At 35.0% G+C, this 20816-nt stretch overlaps 3 protein-coding genes across 5 annotated transcripts; 1 reads left to right on the plus strand and 2 right to left on the minus strand.

The window, feature by feature from the left end:
- Positions 1–19: 19 nt before the first annotated feature.
- LOC108904079 (26S proteasome non-ATPase regulatory subunit 13) lies at positions 20–4164 on the minus strand. The gene is made up of 6 exons (XM_018706483.1): positions 4019–4164; positions 3838–3951; positions 3502–3786; positions 3104–3449; positions 2907–3047; positions 20–251 (listed from the first exon to the last, which is right to left on the minus strand). The coding sequence occupies exons 1-6, from the start codon at positions 4132–4134 to the stop codon at positions 96–98; spliced, it is 1158 nt and encodes a 385-aa protein (XP_018561999.1). The 5' UTR covers positions 4135–4164; the 3' UTR covers positions 20–95.
- Positions 4165–5386: 1222 nt separating this feature from the next.
- Positions 5387–15216, minus strand: LOC108904090 (lamin Dm0). Its single transcript, XM_018706502.1, has 5 exons — positions 14428–15216; positions 7721–8077; positions 7470–7662; positions 6603–7062; positions 5387–6470 (listed from the first exon to the last, which is right to left on the minus strand). The coding sequence occupies exons 1-5, from the start codon at positions 15049–15051 to the stop codon at positions 6341–6343; spliced, it is 1764 nt and encodes a 587-aa protein (XP_018562018.1). The 5' UTR covers positions 15052–15216; the 3' UTR covers positions 5387–6340.
- Positions 15217–15982: 766 nt separating this feature from the next.
- LOC108904092 (cytoplasmic dynein 1 light intermediate chain 2) lies at positions 15983–20206 on the plus strand. Of its 3 annotated transcripts, XM_018706507.2 has the most exons (6): positions 15983–16197; positions 16284–16444; positions 16497–16764; positions 16820–17347; positions 17408–17574; positions 19952–20206. In XM_018706507.2, the coding sequence occupies exons 1-6, from the start codon at positions 16008–16010 to the stop codon at positions 19964–19966; spliced, it is 1329 nt and encodes a 442-aa protein (XP_018562023.1). In that variant the 5' UTR covers positions 15983–16007; the 3' UTR covers positions 19967–20206. The 3 variants fall into 3 exon arrangements, with proteins under 3 accessions (XP_018562023.1, XP_018562021.1, XP_023312652.1); XM_018706505.2 differs by lacking the exon at positions 19952–20206 and having other exon boundaries at positions 17408–19106; XM_023456884.1 differs by lacking the exon at positions 19952–20206 and having other exon boundaries at positions 16820–19109.
- Positions 20207–20816: the final 610 nt, after the last annotated feature.

The following is a 20816-nucleotide window of genomic DNA, read 5'->3' on the forward strand; positions in this document are numbered from 1 at the left end:
ATGCAACGCACTTTTTTTTTTGAACAAGGTTTTATTGTAAATAAGTTTTAAAAAATAGTTTTCGGAGGAAAAAGAATATAAATAATTAGTACCTACTACAAAGTTAATATTTCACTGGCCTTCTCTTCTAGCAACTTCTCCATCATTCCGACATGTTTGCACCATTCGTTCAACCTGTCGACCATGCCGGATATCTGGGACCGGTCCAGGACTCTGGGTTGCACCCAAGTCATATTTACGGTACTGGCAACCTAAATATTTAACATGAATAGCGATTGTCTTCTACATAAAAAAAAATAGACGGCAAAAATTTGTATACAGGGTGTAACTTTAAGCGGGTGTCCCTATTTTAGAGGTAATATTTTGTGTTCTTCTGAATAATATTTTTTTATTAATCAAATAGCCGTTAGAATAAATTTTTTTTTAAAAGCACTTCAACTTCTGTCTACGCCATCACTGGGCCATTCCCAAACACATATATGAGCACTTGGTACTGTTAGTTGTTACCATTTTTAATCCAACTGTATAAAACTAATGGAGTAACAATTTTGCAAAAACTTCAGATTTTGAATGACTGCAACGTATTACACTAGGCACAGAAATTAAGAGATATTAAAAAAATCTAGAAATTTTGGGTAATTTTCAAAGAGCTGTAACTTGGGGGGAAATGGTCGTAGGGAGAACCATAAAAAAGGAAAATGAAGCTTCAGGTGTCTAGTTTTCAGATCTGCAGTTTAAAATTTTTTAGCATAAGCAGTTTTTGAGTAATCAAGAAAATCAAGGAAAAAAAATTTGTAATTTTTTGTTTTTTTTAAAAAGGCCTATGGACTTCAAAAAATTTTTTTGGTAATTTCATCATAAAGCTCTTTTAGATAATTTGATTCTCTTCAATTTAAGCGGTTCTGGAGCCTTGTACGATTATTTGTCGCTGAGTTATCGTCGATCAAAGCAAAAAAATCATTTTTGACTGGCAATCAACTACTCGGGAAATAATGGTCATACAGAAAATCCAAGTAGGGTTTTAGAACCTGCAAAGTATTCTCTACAAATAGTAATTATGGGTTTCTGATAAAAATTTTCAAAGTGAAAATGTTAGAAATTCTTCATAAAAAACAGGAAATAGGGAATTTTAAAAGTATTCATGAAAGTCAAGGAATTTGACGTTTGCTACTGGAAATTTTGTGAAAGCAGGTCCTGGGTTCTTGAAATATTTCTATTTGCAGTTTTGAAATCTTTATAAGAGGTTCTTTGGGTATAAAAAAAATTATGGAGCCCAGTCTAGAAACAGTTTAATGCATAAACACCAATTAGTATGTAAAAATAAATTACAAATGACCTGGATTTTTATTTATTTCAGGGAAATCCTGGAAAAGTCACTACTTTTGAACTATGAACCCTGAATACAGACCAAAATTATTGACTGTTTAAAAAGTATAACTAGGTACTTAAAATAAATGTGCCCAAATTGCATTTTCAATGATTTTGTGCATGTTTACTATTGCTCCTTTTCTTACGTAAAAAATAAATGTTTTGATTATCCGTGTTTTTCAATTATCCGTGCCACGCTTGGCCCTGTAGATCACGGATAATCAGGGTTCTACTGTATATTAGGTTCCATCAAAAAGTAACGGGAATTTTCAAATTACACGTGTTGTATCTTGTCTATCAAGTTGATTCTTATTTTGGGTATCGGTAGCACTGTCAGTGACATATCTGTCAATTTTTAGGCAGCTACCATGCTTAGTTTGTGTTTAGCAAGCGAATGAATAAGACTTACCTGAGTGTTTTTGACAATTTTTTATGTATCAAAATGTCTGATCAGTTTGTCTAATGTTTTGTGTTAAAAATGGAATTAAGTGTAGTGAAGTGTTCAAAATTTTAAAGAAGGCCTTTGGCGACGTATATTACAGCAACGATTTATCAATGGTACAAATGTTTGCAGGAAGGCCAAGAAGATGTCAAAAATTGCGTGTGACAATCAGGAGAAAACGACAAGAACACGAGAGACCACTTGTGAATTTTGCAACACGACAACACACCGTTGCATACTGCTTTGCTTATCCAACAGTTTTTGGCGAAACACAATAGCGTTGTGATGCCGCAACCACCCTATTATTTCGGACATAATCCCTGCGACTTTTTCCTATGTCCCAAACTCACAAACATAACTGTATAATATCACAGGGGACTGCTTTGAACGGGATGGGATAAAAATTAAAGAGTAAATAAACACTTCTGGGAAAATTAACAATTCCCGTTACTTTTTTACCAAACCTTGAATAATTTATTAATTATTTACTAATTATGGCACATTACTAACTGTAAGTAAAAGTAATTTGTGTTTTAAAATAATTATTTTTGATGTTCTATAAAAGGTACATGAAAAATAATTAAAAATACTAATTTGACACATTTGATTTTTTTTTAAATTAATTTAAACTTTAACGTTTCATGTGTGGTGTAAGTGTATAACCTTATAAAGTTATTTATTTCAGTGTTTAGTGTCGGTACTTTGTGTTTGTGTGTCTTTATTGTTAAATTTCCATGTGACACTATAAAAATACACGTATATGAATTAAGAAAGATAAGATTTGACAACAATGCACGCCGTAACTCGCAATTAAGGTTACACTAGTTTGCGCAGCAGCAGGTTTGAAAACATGTGTACGTAAATATCGAATTTAGCCTGGATATGAATAAGACCCATTGCAAAGTTACACCCTGTATAATAAAACAGAATAACCAATAATATGGAATTCATGTGGCAAATCATAGATTATACCACTTTTTATCTCAAGTTTTAAGTTTTTTCTAGTTATACCTATCAAAAATGTTATTCAAAAAAATTATAAAAAATTACTACCGTGTGTAAAATATCTAATTTATTGTAAATTTGTGTGGCCTACCTGATCGATGGCACCTTTAACTAGTCCCTGCGCCAATGCTTTCATAACTAGAAGCTCGATCTCATTTATCGGCAGCTTCGTTTCTTTAGCGATTTCAGCGAACGTTAACTGCCTATTGTGAGACGGCCTCTTAAAAGTCATCTGTAATAAAACTGGGAATGTATACACACGTACATGTCACTTCCTGTTCTACTAACCTCCATAAGACACAAAAGTGATATCTTCTGCCTCAGAAATAGCTCCTGTGCGGCAAGATCGGCGATTGTGCCCCATTGAGACTTCATCTTCTCGAATTTGTTGATATCACCCGAGTTGAAAGCGTACAAAAGTTCGATCAACCAAGCATTTTCGGTAGGCTTTAAAGTTTCTAGTACCGGATGCGCTAGGAGTTCCCCTAAGTTGTACACGCCTTCGCCTAAAAGTGCAGCCAATCCCAAGAAGAAAGCGTGCTGGATTTTGATCTCCTCAGTGAGAGTATTCAATTCTATGCAGCCCAAATACCGTAGGGCTGTTCTATAGTACTGAGCATGATCGCCTTGGATTCTACAAGCATCTCAAGTAATTAAACAATTTTCTCAAAATAAAAACAAAATACCTGTAGTACTGTGACGCGAGTAGGTAAAACCTGCCGTGGACAGCTGTGACTCCATCAGCATTGTCCAGAGTAGCCTCAACTTCTTCGATGATCTTTTTGGTCGCGTCTAGATCGTTTAACTTCTCAATGTAAATCTGTCCCGCAAGAACTTTACATAAATTTTGCGCATCAGGGTTTATTTTAACTTTGGGTTCTGTCTTTTCTAAGAATGCTACGGCCTCTTGGGGAACCTTATAATGTTCAACTACAATAGCAACGATTTCGACCAGAGACAAAGGGTTTATTCTAAAAATAATCAGATGTAGCTTGAGGTTATGTGATTAAAAAATGACTTACTTATTTTCGAAGGTTTGGATGAAATTATTGTAAAGGTGAATAACATTGTCGCCTTTCTGTATCTCTGGCTTTTTGATGAAAGTTAACAGTTTTAATGTTAACTGATGCCACAATCTAAAACAAAGTAATTCGGATAGAAGTTTGGTACTTCGAGTAAAATCGAATAAAATGATGAACTTACTTTTTATTGTGGAGCTCCTCGAGCTCAGCCCATTCTGCGCCCAGTTCCTTAGGGCTTTCTTTTTGCTTTTTTGATAAATAATCACTAACATTTGACTGATGAACCGCGGTCGCCATTTTTTCACAATGACAAGAAATTTTGGTTAGTTTAGGAGGTTATGTCGAATTCATAGAACCATAGAATATAGAATATTGATTTCCTAATTTTTATTATAAGCGCTATCTGTTAATTAAAAGTTTCACTAAAATTATTAAACTCTCCTCGTCATTGAAAAAAAAACTTCTTTCGAAAGTATCGACATCTAATGGAATACAAGGAAATTTTCACATATAAAATTTGTGTATTTAGAATTTTAACTACAAGTTTTGGAAATTGCCCTGTACTGGTTTATAACTTTTAATTTATAATACATATTACATTACTTATTTCTAAATAGATGCTTTCTTAAGTGTTTGTGTAATATGTTTTGTGGTCTACAGTGGCTCAAGTCCAGTAACTCTATCAAAAAAATGAATAATGATTAATTGGTACGTACAGGCCTGTACGAATAATTTACGTTACTTAAGAACGAAATTATTGGGGCTGGATGCAAATTTTTCAAATTATCTGCCTCAATAACTGGTTTGACCTTAAAGGCTTAAAGAATGATATGCATCATGCTTACGCCGTACGCGTACTCTACATAATTTGAACTTAGAATTAAATGCTGCTTAACTTTTTAAAGCAGAGGTCATCCATATTGTAAAGGTGGTCAATGCACGAGTCCTGTAAGCAGGCTCCCTCTGGTGATTACTATTTCGAAAAGAAACACCTGGAATTTATACACGGTGTCGTCATGGAAAAAATCTTACTATTTTTAGATACAACTCAGCGGGAAAGTATTGACCCATGCTGATAATGTCATCTTCCAAAATATGTATGGAATTGTAAAAATGGCACGGCTTACGTCACCTTTATGTATACTTTTAACATTTTGACAAAATTGATTTCGGGGTGCAGGGGGGATTTATGTCATTTTTATTGATTAGGTCATGTGGTCATGTTTATTAATATCTTAGGGATCTATTCTTATCTCTAGCATTTTTCGTTCGCTCACTGTATTTTTAAATACATACGTTCCAGACTTCGATTTAAAAAATTTATTAATATACAGGGTGTTGTAGATGTCACAAAATTGAGTAAATTTTTTCTGTACACCCTATAACTTTTTACTATAAAATCAGCACTTTTATATGAAATATTCTTAATTTTTGACATTTTTTTTGTCCTAATAGAAAAGTAACTACTTACCATTTTCTAGATTGGAGAAATAGAGTTTTCACTGTTAGACGATTACGAAAATATTTTTTTTGAGGAAATAAAAGTTGCTTTGGTGAAAATATACTTTATTTTTGTGAAAAACATCGATTCTCAAGTACACGACTAACACTAAATGTTTTTCTCAGTGATGACTAAAATCTAGACATGCAAACAATTAACTTAAAAAAAAAAAATACGGCTGGTGTGTCGTAAGGCACAATAAAAACTAAGGATAAGTAAATGTATTTTATTGAACACAAAAAAAAGGAAGAAATACAAAAAAAGCATAAAGTTATACTTAAACCTACGTACCAAGAATTTTTTAAAATGCAGAACGGTAAAGTTGTAAAAAAAATGCAAACTTGGGCAAATGGAAAAGTATTCACGGACAATGCAACGCTTGCTACGCACAAAATTTCTTATAAAATTCAAAAAAATTAAACTCCTTTATTTACTTATATAAAATAAAAATATATAAAAGTCTTTATAATTCAACATATTACTTGCTCTATAAATCCCTTTCAGGAGATTCATTACACTTTAGTACAAAAAATAAAATATTGACAAAAACCTGACACGTGAACTGCATTTGTCAATCCTATACATCGAATATGGCAATGTCCGAAACAAACGACTGTAAGGTCGATAGTTTCAAACCACAAATCTAGTAGGTTCGTTTCAAGCAACCGATCCATCATCAATTGTTTAAAACAAATCCTAACGGCCGACTAGATTCGTCCCGAGCAAAAAAAAATCCGCGACGAACCCAGTCGGGGACTACTCTGGAATGTGGACATTCCCACGGGGGCCTACCAACTGTAAGTTTTTTGTCAATAACAGACGAAGCTGCGTCCATTCTGCCCGTGTAATTACGAAAAATAAAAAAGGAGGGGCGACATTCTCGAATAAACGAAACAAACTGAAATGCACCGCGAAACGGAAGGGGCGGACCGAATGGGCGCGTTCCTCAAAGTCTGTGGCTTAACTCTTAACGCTACACTGTTTCTAGACGGGAGCCGTGTCTCACATCAGTCGACACTTCTCGTCGCCCTGCGGGTCCCCCTGCTGGTGGTGCAGCTCCTCGGAGCCGATGTGATAGCCCCCCGCCACCTCTCTGTGTCTCAGCAGCGAACTGGAGAGCTGTCTCTTCACCCTGTAAGAAAATAATTGTGAACCACACAAATATCCGCTTTAGAAGGTAAATGTAGTTCCTCAAGGTCCTATACTGAGCCTTCTACCATTACTCTTATAAATTAATAATTAATTTTATCGTTTAAAAACTTACCGTTCGGAGACGGCGACCTCATCTCCATTGTTATTCAATACTGTGGTGATCATATTGTCCCCGATAACCCATTTTTGGCCCTTCATCACCAGATTGTTGGGCGGCTCGTGGTCCTTATTCAGGTCCGAGCTCCAGATGGTCACGTACCCGTTAGCCTCTAACTTAAGGGAGCGATGGAATTTAAACTGGGTCTCGTCCTCTCCGACCCTACGGATGACCTGCCAGCCCCCAAGAGCCACCTCCTGGTTGCTCTTGTTGTGCAGCTTAACGAAGTGACCCTCCGGGTCCACTTCGGCGACCTCGATATCACCCTTGGAGGAGCTGTTGACCGTGTAGTCGGACAGGCTGGACTCCTGGCTCTCCTCGAGGAGGGTGCGCTTGCGCTTGGCCCCAAGGCGGACGGGGGTGCGGCGCTGCGATGAGCTGCGGGTGCTGTGGTGGGACACTTCTCGTTCGCTGCCTGTAAAAAATGATATACGGGGTGTAACTTTATTTACATTAATAGCGTGTTCCCCAGAACACTAACTTTAAAAGTCACTTAATCTTGTCTAATAGCTCCTGAAAAGTAATTGTTTTATAATTTCCTCTTCTTTATAACGTGTCAAGATTTGAATGAAAAGTAATAATTATTCTAAGCACTATGTTTAGTTTGTGAATTTCAATGTCAATGACCTCTTCATTACATTTATTTTAGTTTCCACTTTTTTGGTTTATGAGAAAATGTTTGCAATTTTGCGACTTTCTGCCTGAAAGAAAGGAAATAGTGCAATCCTTGTTTAGCTTCATGGGGAGCGTTTCAAATAAAATTATTCAATCCAAGCCTCCTGAAGAAGTTGCAGTTAAAGCTTAAAAAAAGTTTTCACTCACCGTGCGGGGTGATGTTCAACCTGGCCTCCTCAGACTCAAGCAGCTTGCGGTAGGCCGCGATCTCCAAGTCCAAGGACACCTTGATGTCCATGAGATCCTGGTATTCCTGCAGCTGAATGGTCATTTCGTCCCTTAGTCTCTGCAACTCCTTTTCCAAGAGCGCCAGGTCTTCGGCATGACGTATACGCTCGTTCTGAAATCAATTTTTCCGCATACCACAAACGTTCTATTAAAAAATACCTTGTACTCACCTCCAGCAGTTTCTCCAGGTCCCTAGCCCTGGCTACGAGCCCGGCGTTCTGGTTCTCTAGCTCCGATATTCTTGTGCTCAACGTATCGATCCTGGTCCTGACCTGCCTGAGTTCGTCCAAGGCGCCAGCGGCCGAAGATTGGTGCCTGTCGTTGGCCGCCTGCAGGTTCTTGATCTTCTGTTCGTAGAGCAGCTCGATCTCCTGGCGGTTGTTGGCCATCTGCGACTCGTACTGGTCGCGGAGATCCTGCAGGGTCTCCTGCAGCTTGGCCTCATACTTTTCGGCGAGGCGGCCATCCAGTTCGCTGATCTCAACCTGGCGACGGGTCCTGGTTTCGGTGAGCTGCTGTTGGTATACCTGGAACGTTACAAAAGGTAAAATAGGTTTTTTTATTGGTGTTAATTATGGAAGGTCTTGTAGATGACGCACGAGGCCACGATGTGCGCACATACGAGAATAACTAGGTCAAGTCTACTATGGTTAGTGTTGAAATGGTGTGGAGTAACATATCTTAATTTTTTTAATCTGTCGTAAGAGTGCTTAGTTTTTTTTTTATACTCATGGAAACTATCGTAATCCCTACGTATGAATCTTTTTTTGTGTTTGTAAATTTTGCACTTGAAAATTATTTGTCAAAGAAAGGAGTATTTGATGATTATGCATAGCAATAAAGATTATTTAGTGTTTTTAACGAAATGATAAAAATTTTGGGAAATAATTGTACTTCGGCTTAAACGACTACTGTGAGCTAACATAAAGTTTAACCAAAAAAAAAATAATATCTATGTATATTTGGTATAACTTTTTTTTAGGTCTAATATTATTTATTATCGCATGAATTGACAGAATATTTTGATTCAGCAAAGCTTTCTACTAAAATATTTTAATAAAATAAAATAAAATATAGTGTTTCCATAAGAAACCTACAAACTTTGCGATCCCATAGAAAAATTTATGCTGAAAAGTTCCTATTAACAGTCGAAAAAACTTCTATTTTGAGACAAAAAAAAATTAGACCAAGTATTTCAGCCAACAATAAAAAATTAAGTTTTGACACCGTGTATCTCGAAATCGAAAGCCCGGAGAGAAAAATGGGAGGTAAAATATGTTTCTTTTTTCAAGAGGAATTTACAGTTTTCCATTGTGACACTTATTTAGGAACACCCTATATAAGTAACATTTTGTTGTTATCTTAGAGAATTATTTATATTTTCAATATTTTCCAAAGTTCTATCAACAAATCTTTTTCGATATTGATAATAACACATTTTTTACAAATCCAATTTCATGTTTAAAAACTTGATCTTTTGAAGAAATTAACTTTGCTGTACATATAAAAACACATCTTTATGTTCAGTAATGATTCGAATTGAAATTTAAATACCAACAAATAAATCATTAAGGCCTGGTACTTTGAGTATCGGTTAAGGCTTGATTAACTAATTAGTCGATTAGATTGTGACTATACTTTATAAAATAAATCTAAATCAGTATATGTACAGCCTAATCGCCTGATCAGTTAATCAAGCTTTAGCCGAGACTCAAAGTACCAGACCTAGAAGCAATGTATTTTATTCAGAGTAAAATTTCAGACAATTTATATTTAATAAAGTAGAAAAAATATTCAACTGTAGGGATAAAGAAAAGAGCCTCCAAATTCTTATAATCCCAAGCTGGTAAACATTTACCTTAGAACCTCTCATTATGCTTTTACTACTAAATAGGTTTTTAAGTGATTTGCGTATAAATAATGGGCTTTTATGACTCCAATCATTTTAAAACAGACTATAGGTAGTTGCCGAACAGATTGAATCAAAATTATGAATAGAACTATCGCAATTGATGTTAAAAAAGAAGTGTGTATTTCATTTTTACTAAATAAAATATCAACTCTAATAAAATATGTAAATAACAAGTTATAAATACACTAACAAAGAAAACACGTAGAAGAACCCGCTAGAGAGATGATCCAATACGTAAAATCGACAGTGACATAATTTTTTCGACAAAGCAGCGCTTCGCGTCGCGTTTACAAACGAGGTAGTCCAAGCATTATAGAGAAATGCTTACAGAAATTATTACCTGGACAAAAAAAATATGACCGTATAGAAAATTAAATTTTAAATTGAGTTTCTTGTTCTTTAAACTCGATCCAATATGGCGAATATGGTTAAAAAAAATCGCAAAGTTGAAAAAATCGGTTTTTCTAAAATAACTAAAAAAATATAGCACGGATTGAAAAATTTTAAATGAGAAAGTTGTAGGTTTTAAAAAGATCTATCGACTGATTTTTTGAAAGTATCGATTGCTTTGTTACTTTTCGAGATATATCGAAAAAACCGTTAAAAATCTTCTTTTTTTCTTCTTCTATAACTCGTTTACATTTACGTGCCCATATTTGCTATTTACTGCAAGCATAGCCCGCCGCAAGCTAAAAAAGTACATTTTTGAAAAATTTAAAAATATTAATTATTTTTCGAGATATATCGATTTTTTGAAAAAAAGGCGCTCTCGAAAATTGGCCAGATCTTCTCAGCGGATAGCCCTACAGTAACGATTTTCGGTTTATTTTCTTCGTAAAGAGTTATATTATCATACTGTTAAAAAATGTTGACGATTTTATTAATTTTAAGGATCAAAAAATGACTTTGAAAAAGTTGCACTTTTTTGGGTATGTAACTATTTCAATTTTTATTTTATGAAAATGACTTTTAAAGAAAGAAAACTAAACATTTACGGGTCTATTTTGCTACTAAGGCGAAAATGCTATAATATTCGTGTTTAGCTACCCCAGATTAAGTACAAAAAAATAATAAAAATTGAAATAGTTATTTGAAAAAAACATACCCAAAAAAGTGCAACATTTTCAGTCAATTTTTGATCCTTAAAATTAATAAAATCGTCAACGTTTTTTAACAGTATGATAATATAACTCTTTACGAAGAAAATAAACCGAAAATCGTTACTGTAGGGCTATCCGCTGAGAAGATCTGGCCAATTTTTGAGAGCGCCTTTTTTTCAAAAAATCGATATATCTCGAAAAATAATTAATATTTTTAAATTTTTCAAAAATGTACTTTTTTAGCTTGCGGCGGGCTATGCTTGCAGTAAATAGCAAATATGGGCACGTAAATGTAAACGAGTTATAGAAGAAGAGAAAAACGAAGATTTTTAACGGTTTTTTCGATATATCTCGAAAAGTAACAAAGCAATCGATACTTTCAAAAAATCAGTCGATAGATCTTTTTAAAACCTACAACTTTCTCATTTAAAATTTTTCAATCCGTGCTATATTTTTTTAGTTATTTTAGAAAAACCGATTTTTTCAACTTTGCGATTTTTTTTAACCATATTCGCCATATTGGATCGAGTTTAAAGAACAAGAAACTCAATATAAAATTTAATTTTCTATACGGTCATATTTTTTTTGTCCAGGTAATAATTTCTGCAAATTTAACATTAATCCGTGACAGAATGCTTGGACTAAGGGGAACTCGACGGTTGAAGCGGGAGAAAACAAAAATTGCTTTTACTCCACTTCTACGGCAAAGCAAGGCCGGCAAGCAAACAATTACGGCAGCAAACATCAACATGATGACGTAATAATAACCCGGTAAACGTTCAAACAACCTGCCTCGTTATAACGAGTGCCCACCTTCCACTCGAACGATTTTAAGAGGTTGCTAATCGATTATATAATACATAAATATAGAAAAACCAATCATTTTCATAATTTCATGTTTTTTTGCGTCAAAGCAAACAAACACAAAAACTCATTTTTCAATTACACAATTAGGAGAAATTTAGAAGGGGTTATTTATTTATTAATGTACAAAAACCGATAAGAACATGAGAGATTTCGTGAATACCTCGAAATATCTCGTGTTCGACCCACTGACCTACTTTTTTCGCAGCGCGTTCATTGCCTGTTATCACGAAGATGATTAGTCGCTTTCCTTTGTATTTTTCCACGAGTTGCGCGGCAACTACGCTCAGTCTTTGGTCGATAAACGTGAACAGAACAATAAAATAAAATATTTCTATGATTTTCATCAACTGGGAGTTAAGAGTACCATAGTTTCCTTGGTGATTATTTAAAACAACAGTTGGCGTCACCAACTATTTTCATTTCTCTTGTTCAAATATTCCAGCCCAAACATGTCAACTCTATGTTTAATGGCATATTACAATGTCTTGTTTTACGTTTGATCCTTAAATATTTATAAAATAAGTACCAGATTCCTTTGGGGCGCCAAAAAATGCGCCGACATTTGTCTTCTGACGCCCACCGGGCTCTTTTTAAAAATTTCGAGGTTAGGTTAAAAATACAGGTGACCGAGACGAAAATAGAGCCGATAGTGGATGCTTAGAGCGTGACCAACCGACCAAAATAACAGTAAAAACAAATTGGCTCAATCATAGCGCCGCAAAATAGAGTGACGCTTTTTGGTTGGCGAGCGTAGTTGGCACGATAGAGCTGTCGTATTTCAGGGGAAACACCTGTTTTAATTCCAGATAAACACATCAACAGCAACGCGTTGTTTTCTCAAATAATACTTTACGATCAAATCATCAGGGGGCACATCACCGAGAAACAAGCGAATTCCCTGTTAACAACAGAACATCGAGGCAGTTTTACCACTGTGACGTCGTTTATCAATTACAATCGATTCCAACTTGAGACGGTTGTAAAAATAATATACTTTTGGTTATTTTTAGAACCATAACTAAATATTTATGAGTATAGCTGCACCATTATATTTATCGTATCGGCATAAAAGATATAAATACCGCAAAATGATTTTCAAGAAATACATATGGAATTATCCTTATTTATGACTAAATACCAATACATAATATTTTTCCTGTATAAATTGAAAGCTCTTTATCTGAACAATAATTTTTTTTTTATCATTTGTTACATTCACCTGCTATATACTCCCGTTTTAGAGGAAACCGCAATGATAACACGATGTGATAACGTTAAATCAATACCAGTTGCGTAAATATTGTATCAACTGAAACTCAATTAATATTAATTTCCTTCGTCATTTTAGAGCCCAAACATCGCAAAAAACATCACCAATATTTTGTTGCTTATAGAATAGGAATAAAGCGAGATATTTACCACTATAATGCTGTTTTGTCCATTATTTAAATCTATTCAAAAAATGATACCAACAATTTTAATTTCTCAATAAAAAATCAAGTTGAACTGAAAAAAAAAACGGCGCGAATAAGCGCGTTGTTTTTGAATCGCTCTTCCGTTTATTCGCAATTCTATGATGTCAGTTGGCGTACATCTTCTGTTTATATTACCAATACGAATATCGTTAATTCTATAAAACAACGGCTTAAATAATTCATATGGCATTAAATAACCCCTGATATCGTCTCTAAAGAACACTACTTCCTGGGTGACGTCACCGCTTCGCTCTGCTGCTTGAAATTCGAAAGCTTTCCTCGTATAGTCATAAATTAAGGCGGCAGGCCTCTAACTAGCGATTACCGACCTAAAGACGATGGGAAATAACGACCAAAAAACCCCAAAGTGAATGTAAACAAGGGCCATGTTGTATTTTTTAATGTGTACATAGCGTGTCGCTACCGTTTGCCTATCTCGCTTGGTAGTAGCTTGCTTCGCAAAAAATCGGGTTGAAAACTGCGAAACTATCCCAGCTTTCTGGGAATAAAAAAATTTAGTCGTTTTTTAGCGAGTGTTCTACGACGTCATCATTCTTAAAATGACATTTTATTGCATCTGGTAGGTTTAAATTTCGATAGGTTCAAGCAAACATTAGGAAAAAAATCTGCGCAAAGTTTTATATTGCAAGTTTTTGAAAATTCTAGTTTCCAAGTTTTTTAAGTTAAAATTATTGCAAAATAAGCAACACTGTATTTGTTTTTAAATTTAAAGAAAGTACTTGAATTATTATTAAAAAAAATTGAGATTAATGCATAAAGCAAACCTGTCATCTCAAATTAACACTAAAGTAAACGTAAGCAAAAAAATACAGTGAAACTTTTATATTTACTATACCTCGAATTAAAAATAAACCTGATATATTCCCAAACGTCACAGATAATAAACAAAACAAGCAATAAAATCCTTTTTCATAAACCTAAACTGTTAATATTTACTATGAACCAATTATCAATTGTGTAATAGCAAAGAATATAAGAATGATGTCATTATTCAAATGGTTATGAATTTCCTTGAAACTAACACAAAAATAACAGCGACTACTATATGGGTCACTGGATAGATTCAGATAATAATTATTTTTAGGCTGCTTTGGTGTGGCGGTCAATATTATTCCACCATGTACTGTTTATCGTAGGATTCATTCATTAAATTAGGTAGATAAGGAATTTGGTGGCATTATAATATGTATGCATGCACATGTGCTGGATAAGGGACACAAACATGACTAATTACTTTAGGTTTCCAGCACTGATCGAATAAACACATTCTCAAGGTAAATGTTACCAAACAGCTTTGATATCTGTAGGAGTGGGACGTAGCAGCCGGCTTTGTACCTTATTATTTACATTTATAATAATGACATAACCGACAACATATTTATGTAAATTATAAACATATTTCTATAATTTGGAATTATAACCCACCAATCTACGCATAATATATTTATGTTGAAATATAATAGAAAATGGATTTATGTGGTGAAATATCAAAAATTACATACCTGGTCTTTAAATGAAAGCTCTTCTCTGAGACTTTGATTGGCATTCTCAACTTCTACCCTAGCCAAAGACTCTTCTTCGAGCTGTTTACGGTGCTCGTCCAAAAGCTTCCTCAACTTGTCTCTTTCCTTTTCCAGGTCCCTAACATCGGCCATAGCCTTTTTGGCATCGCCATTAGCTTGATTGTACTTGAGCTGCAATTCATTGCACCTTGTCTCATAGATACGGGCAGAATTCTCTGCTAGAACCAGATCCTTGGATTTCTTTGCTAGATCAGCTTTCAACTCGTCGTTTTCGTCCAAAAGACGCTTCACGTCGATCTCCAGACGTGCCTTTTCCCTGTGGGTCTCATCCAGCAGCTTCCTAGCGTCCGAAAGTTCATGATCGTACATGGACTTGATGTTGGAGACCTCCCTGGTCACAGTCTCCTGTGTTGATTGTATTTCCCGCGTGAGCCTGTTATTCTCAGCTTCCAGGTACCTGACTTTATCAATGTAAGTAGCTAAACGGTCGTTCAAGTTTTGTAAATCCTGCTTCTCCTGCATCCGGGAGTGCCTCGTAGGGCTTAGAGGGCTTGATGGCCTCCCGTGTTGAGGCGTCGAGCTTTTCTTAGCTTTCGAAGCCATTCTCACTATGTTTCTCTGACACCGGCTTGACACAGATCACTTCACCAACTGTCTCTCAACTATCTGCACCAAGACAACGCGACAAACTCACAGAAAATCGGTCGAGGTCTCTACGAGGTAACCAAACTATTTTCGGAGATGATAGGGGAGCGGCATTTAACGGTTTTTGCGCTTACGTTGGTCAAAATGTAAATAGGTGGGGCAAGTTCTGCAGCGACCCACGCGGGGAGTACTTCTAGTTAAATATTCTACTCACAGGTGGCGCTGGTAAAATAAATTTAAATCAAATATAAAATATATAAAATCATTAGCAAAGCATTAACGGGTATAACAATTAAATAATTATATTAAATATATAACTACACCAAAGAAATATATAAATATATGTACAGAGTTACAAACATTTCGATAATAACACTAGCTCCGCCTAGCGGAAGTTGTCGCATTAAAACTAATTTGATTGTATGGAACTGTAATATAATTAGGGTTTTATTTGATTTTTTTCTTCAAAATATATGAAAGTGGATTCTTCAAAGAATTAATTTTAGACAATGTTTGAAAAGGTACTTGATTCCCGAAAATGTATTAGCATATGAGTAAATAAATATTATAATAAATAATATTTAGTTACTCATATGTATATCAGTAATGTTATGAATTTTTAAAGACATGAAATTCATTTCAGTCCGCTAAATTTTTTTGAATATTTACAGTTTTTATAAGGAGGTTGTTGATTTTTATGCCTTTTACTCATTGGTTATTGCATGCCTGGGTTATTGTATTGGTTGAATATTTAACATAAGGGTACTCAAATGTGACAAAAAACACTTCCGATGAAATGATGAATCACCATATGGTGTAACATTAAACACTTGGTAATTCCATTGGTTCATTCCAGCTCAATGTCAATTTAGCAGTCAAATGTCAAAGTCAATGTAGACGTCAAAACAGTTAAAATGGCTCCGTTTCAAGAAAAACCATCTGAAGAAGCCGGAAAAACTAACGAAGAAGACAAGAAGAATTTGTGGTCGCAAATTCTTAACGAAGTCCAGAAACATGGTAATCCAAAATTGTCTCCACGTAAGCAAATTGTCGTCCTGGGCGACAATGAATCCGGCAAGACCACCATGGTAGCCAAGTTACAAGGTACAGTTAATCCGATATTTCAAAATGTATCGAATATATTACTATATTTAACGTAGGAGATCAATATATTGTATTTACTGTTGAAGGTATTGAAAATTCCAGCAAAGGATCAGGGTTAGAGTACGCCTTTATAGATGTTCGAGACGATTATCGAGATGATCACACCAGGTTGAGTGTCTGGGTACTGGATGGGGATCCAGCCCATGATGATCTTCTTAAGTTTGCTCTAAATGAAGAGACATTCCAGGTAAAACTTAGATATATTATAATTACTTTAATACACATCTGTATTAATTTAGGATACACTTGTAATTCTCACTGTTGCGATGACTACACCTTGGGGTATCTTAGAACAATTACAACACTGGGCCTCGGTCCTGGCCGATCACTTAGATAAGCTTAAACTAGAGGTTGATTTGAGACAGAGCCGCAGACAGCACATGGTGAAGATGTGGCAGGATTACGTTGAACCGGGGGATGAGTTAGATCCTGCTTCTCCTATGAAGAGAAGTTCCAGGAATCTAGGCGAAGAAGAGGAGGATTTCGATGGGTCTCCACTGCCAGAAGGTAAGTTTTCTATGTTGTAATAATGCTTTTAAACAATGCTGCTTTAAATATTTAGGCACCCTTACAAATAATCTTGGCTTGGATATCGTCGTGGTCGTAACGAAGACCGATTATATCCAAAACCTAGAGAAAGAACAAGACTACAGAGACGAGCATCTCGATTTCATGCAGCAGTGGATACGGCGGTTCTGTTTGCAGTACGGAGCCGCTTTATTCTACACCAGCGCTAAGGAAGACAAAAATTGCGATCTGCTGTACAAATACCTTACCCACCGTATATATAGTTTCCCCTTTCACACTCCCGCATTGGTGGTAGAGAAAGACGCCGTGTTTATACCTGCAGGGTGGGACAACATGAAGAAAATCAGTATTTTGTATGAGAATATGCACTCGTGCAAGCCAGACGACTATTATAGAGACGTCATCGTCCAACCTGCGACTAGAAAAACGGTAAATCGTGAAACGGAGATTCTGGCTGAAGACGAGCAGGCCTTCTTGACGAGACAGCAGCAGATTTCGTTCGGAGGAGGCCCGCCAACCATGCCGAGATTGGGCGACACTCCGTCGAGGCTACCTCTCGCTGGTACGGTGTTAATTTTCTATAAATTCGTTCCCTCCACATGTCATTTCTTGATTTTCTCAGGTATCCAAGGCTCTCCACGCAAACTAGACGGTTCGAAGGTGGTGAGTTCGCCAGGAGGCGAAGGTGTTTTGGCAAGCTTCTTTAATTCCCTGTTGCATAAGAAAACGGGTAGTCCTGGCGGTGTGATTGCCGGGAAACCCTCAGGCAGCGAGAGCTTAACCGACAAGGTAACCATGAGGTCTGATGCGGCAGCTGAGTTGGACAGGTTGGCGAGGGGCGCCAAGAAGCCTGCTCCGGGTAGCGGCAATACGAGCGGTGTGGATTTCAATGCTTCTGAATGTTAGATTAATTTTGGGTGTACAGAGCGAGAGACGTGTAGCAGGACAGTTGGAAAAATTAGTTACATTCGAGAGTATATTATAAATTTAAGTAAAGCATTTTGATTAATTAGTTTAACAGATATATGACGAAGCTTAAAAATAGTATTTTCCAGTAAAAAATCGACTAACTAAAGAAATAAATATATTAATTTTTATATGTACTGGTAACTCTCAAATTGTGTTTACTTAACTATTTTAAGGTCGAAATGTTATCGGAATCTCAAATAAACAAATACTTAAGGAATTCGATTAAAAATGACCTGGAATATTCGAAATTAATAGACGTAATCTTATCTCATGGATAAAAATGTTGTCTTCTTTACTTTCGAAAAATTTTGAGGAAATAAAATTTTTAGTCTGATTTCCCATCTAAACAATTTTTTTGAATGCCGGAATGCAATTGCTTTGTCCAACTGATTCTGTTACGCCTACAATGGAAAATTTCCGGGTATCTTAACCGTTCTATTGTGTATTTCAGGAAAACAAGTCCTTAAAAGTCCAATATATATGCGACTTGAAAATCTAGACAGCTTTAATAACTATCGTACATGCGCTCTGTGTCTCTTAGACAATTTTTTTATTCTCACGTTAAACGTTTTTTATTATTATTTTTAAATAAATATTAGAAGCTTTTGCTAATCGTATAACACCTCTGTGATAAGCTAAGTTAATAATTTATTATTTCTATTCAGTTCATTTTGAGTTGTCCTTAATAGTTTGAAGAGTATTTTTAAGAATATTGTACCATTATGTAATAAAATAAATTCGAAAGCATGAATGTCATTTAATATTTGTGTTACTGTACTTGATTTAAAAAAAAATTCAAATAAATTAAGAGCTGTATCAAAACACTTTATTTTTATATAGTTTTCACAATAAACTATTTCAAGATTTTCTACCTAGTATAAAAGCATTGTTCTCGTAGGTGGGGAAAAAAGATTTGGAAACAAAATCGACACTTAAGGGGTAACGCCACTCTAGAATTTTGAAAAAATCGATTTTTGGATAAATGGTTTAAACAATGGTTTACTATGTGAAAAATATAGGGAAAAAAGTTTTATTGTAACTCGTGATAATGTACCGAAAAGAGTATGAAGAAAATATCAAGAAGGCCAATTATATGGTGCAGGTATCACTGATTGAACGCATACATATAACGAATTTCTTACGCTGAATGGCAACAAAAACTTTAAAAGCGTTTTTCGAGAATCCACTTTTTTAACTCAAAAAATGGCGGCGAAATCAAGATAGCGGACAAAATTTTTAAAAGTTAACCGATTGTCACCAAATTTTGGAGGTTTACGAGGTCGCTAATAACGAATCCGAGGTCGGATATAAAAAATCAAGATGGCGGATCCAATATGGCGGACAAATTTTTCGAAAATCAACCAAACGTATACGGGGGTTTTTGGAGTCACTGATCCGAGGTCAAATTTGCAAAATTCAAGGCGGCGGACAAATTTTTTGAAAATCAGTCGATCACGAATGTGGGGTCAGTGACCCCCAAAACCCCCGTATATAAAATTTTGGTCCCTCTTGATTAAATTAAAATAACCCCACCCATCATCTTGGATCCACCATCTTGAATTTTGAAAATCTTACCCCGGATTCGTGATCAGCGACCTTGAAAACCTCTGTGTACAAAATTTGGTGACAATCGTTTAACTTTCAAAAATTTCGTCCGCCTTCTTGATTTCGCCGCAATTTTGCAATTTTTTAAATGGTCAAGGTCATATCTGAATGAATTTTCCGTTCTTCTCATTTCCGGGCTAAAAGAGGGGGGATTCCCATTTAAAAAAATCGTCTTGATAATTCAGTGGTCAGTGATTATGGCATGGTCATCATTGAATAGCCAGGAAAAAATTCCTAACTTTCCCTATATTTGGTTTTTCCGGAAAATGCATATCTCGTGAGATTTTTTGGGGTTCCCATACTTTTATGCCACCCTGTATATCAGAAAATTTTTGTTTTTTTTTGTTGCAAGACCATCTGTTAATAAGAAACCTTTGTGGCCATACAGCCTTCTGAAAAAAAGGTTTGTTGCTTGCCAACACCTACAGCTGCCAATTTGAATCTAAATTGTGTACAATAAAGTCTTTTTGTTGCGGACACTATATCGTGTATCAATTTTTCCTTGAAAATTCCCAAAATTCACCTTTTTTTCAACCTCTAGAGTAGCGTTATCCTTTAATTTTTATACTAATCTTACACATTTATTTTATAGACTTACCCTGGTTGATCGAAAACCTTCAAATCTGGAGCCCTAGTGTTTTTCCTCTTAAAAATGTTCCTGCAAACCATTAGAATCCATATTTAAAGACTAATGGGCAGCTTGAACATATTTCATAGAAAATAAATGCACCTAACTCATTATACAGCTATGCACATTAATAGAAATTGATTATTTTTAAAATTAACGCATAAAAAATAAATATCTTGTAATTCTTAAATGTTGTTTAAAAGTAACAATGTCTACTTCATATTTATTATCAAAATGTTATTCAGAATCTAAAATAAACAAATACTAAAAGAATTTGATTTAAAATACCCTAAAAAATTCTAAATAAATTAAAAACAATTATTCTATCATCAATTTTCAAGAATAAGAATGTTATAAATAAAAAAAAAATATTGTGTAAAAGCTCGTTTTCTCATTTAAACTTTTTTTTTACCAAATACCCAAATCTAATAGCTTCGAGCAACTGGTTCTATTACACCTATGATTGAAAATTTTCAAATATCTTAACCATTTTATCATTTTTCAGAATGTCCGTAATAGTCCTATTTACATGTAGACTTTAAAATCTAGACAGCTTTAGTAACTATTGTATATACTCTCCTTTTTTCGACAATATTTTATTCTCACGTTAAACGTTTTATTATAAAAATAAATGTTAGAAGCTTTTACTAATCGTGTAACGCCTCTAAGTTAATAATTTATCTGCGGGGCGGGGGTCTCTGGAACGTCGCCGGTCCTGGGAACTGTTATAGTAAAAAAATTAATTTAAAATTTAATTTGCAATGCTATTTAGATAATTAAATAGATCAGCTTTATGAAACACAATAAAAAGGAAATGTTAAATTTGTAA

This window comes from Anoplophora glabripennis, unplaced genomic scaffold, assembly GCF_000390285.2.
Source record: "Anoplophora glabripennis isolate ALB-LARVAE unplaced genomic scaffold, Agla_2.0 scaffold7, whole genome shotgun sequence".
In the NCBI taxonomy this organism is placed as follows: domain Eukaryota; kingdom Metazoa; phylum Arthropoda; class Insecta; order Coleoptera; family Cerambycidae; genus Anoplophora; species Anoplophora glabripennis.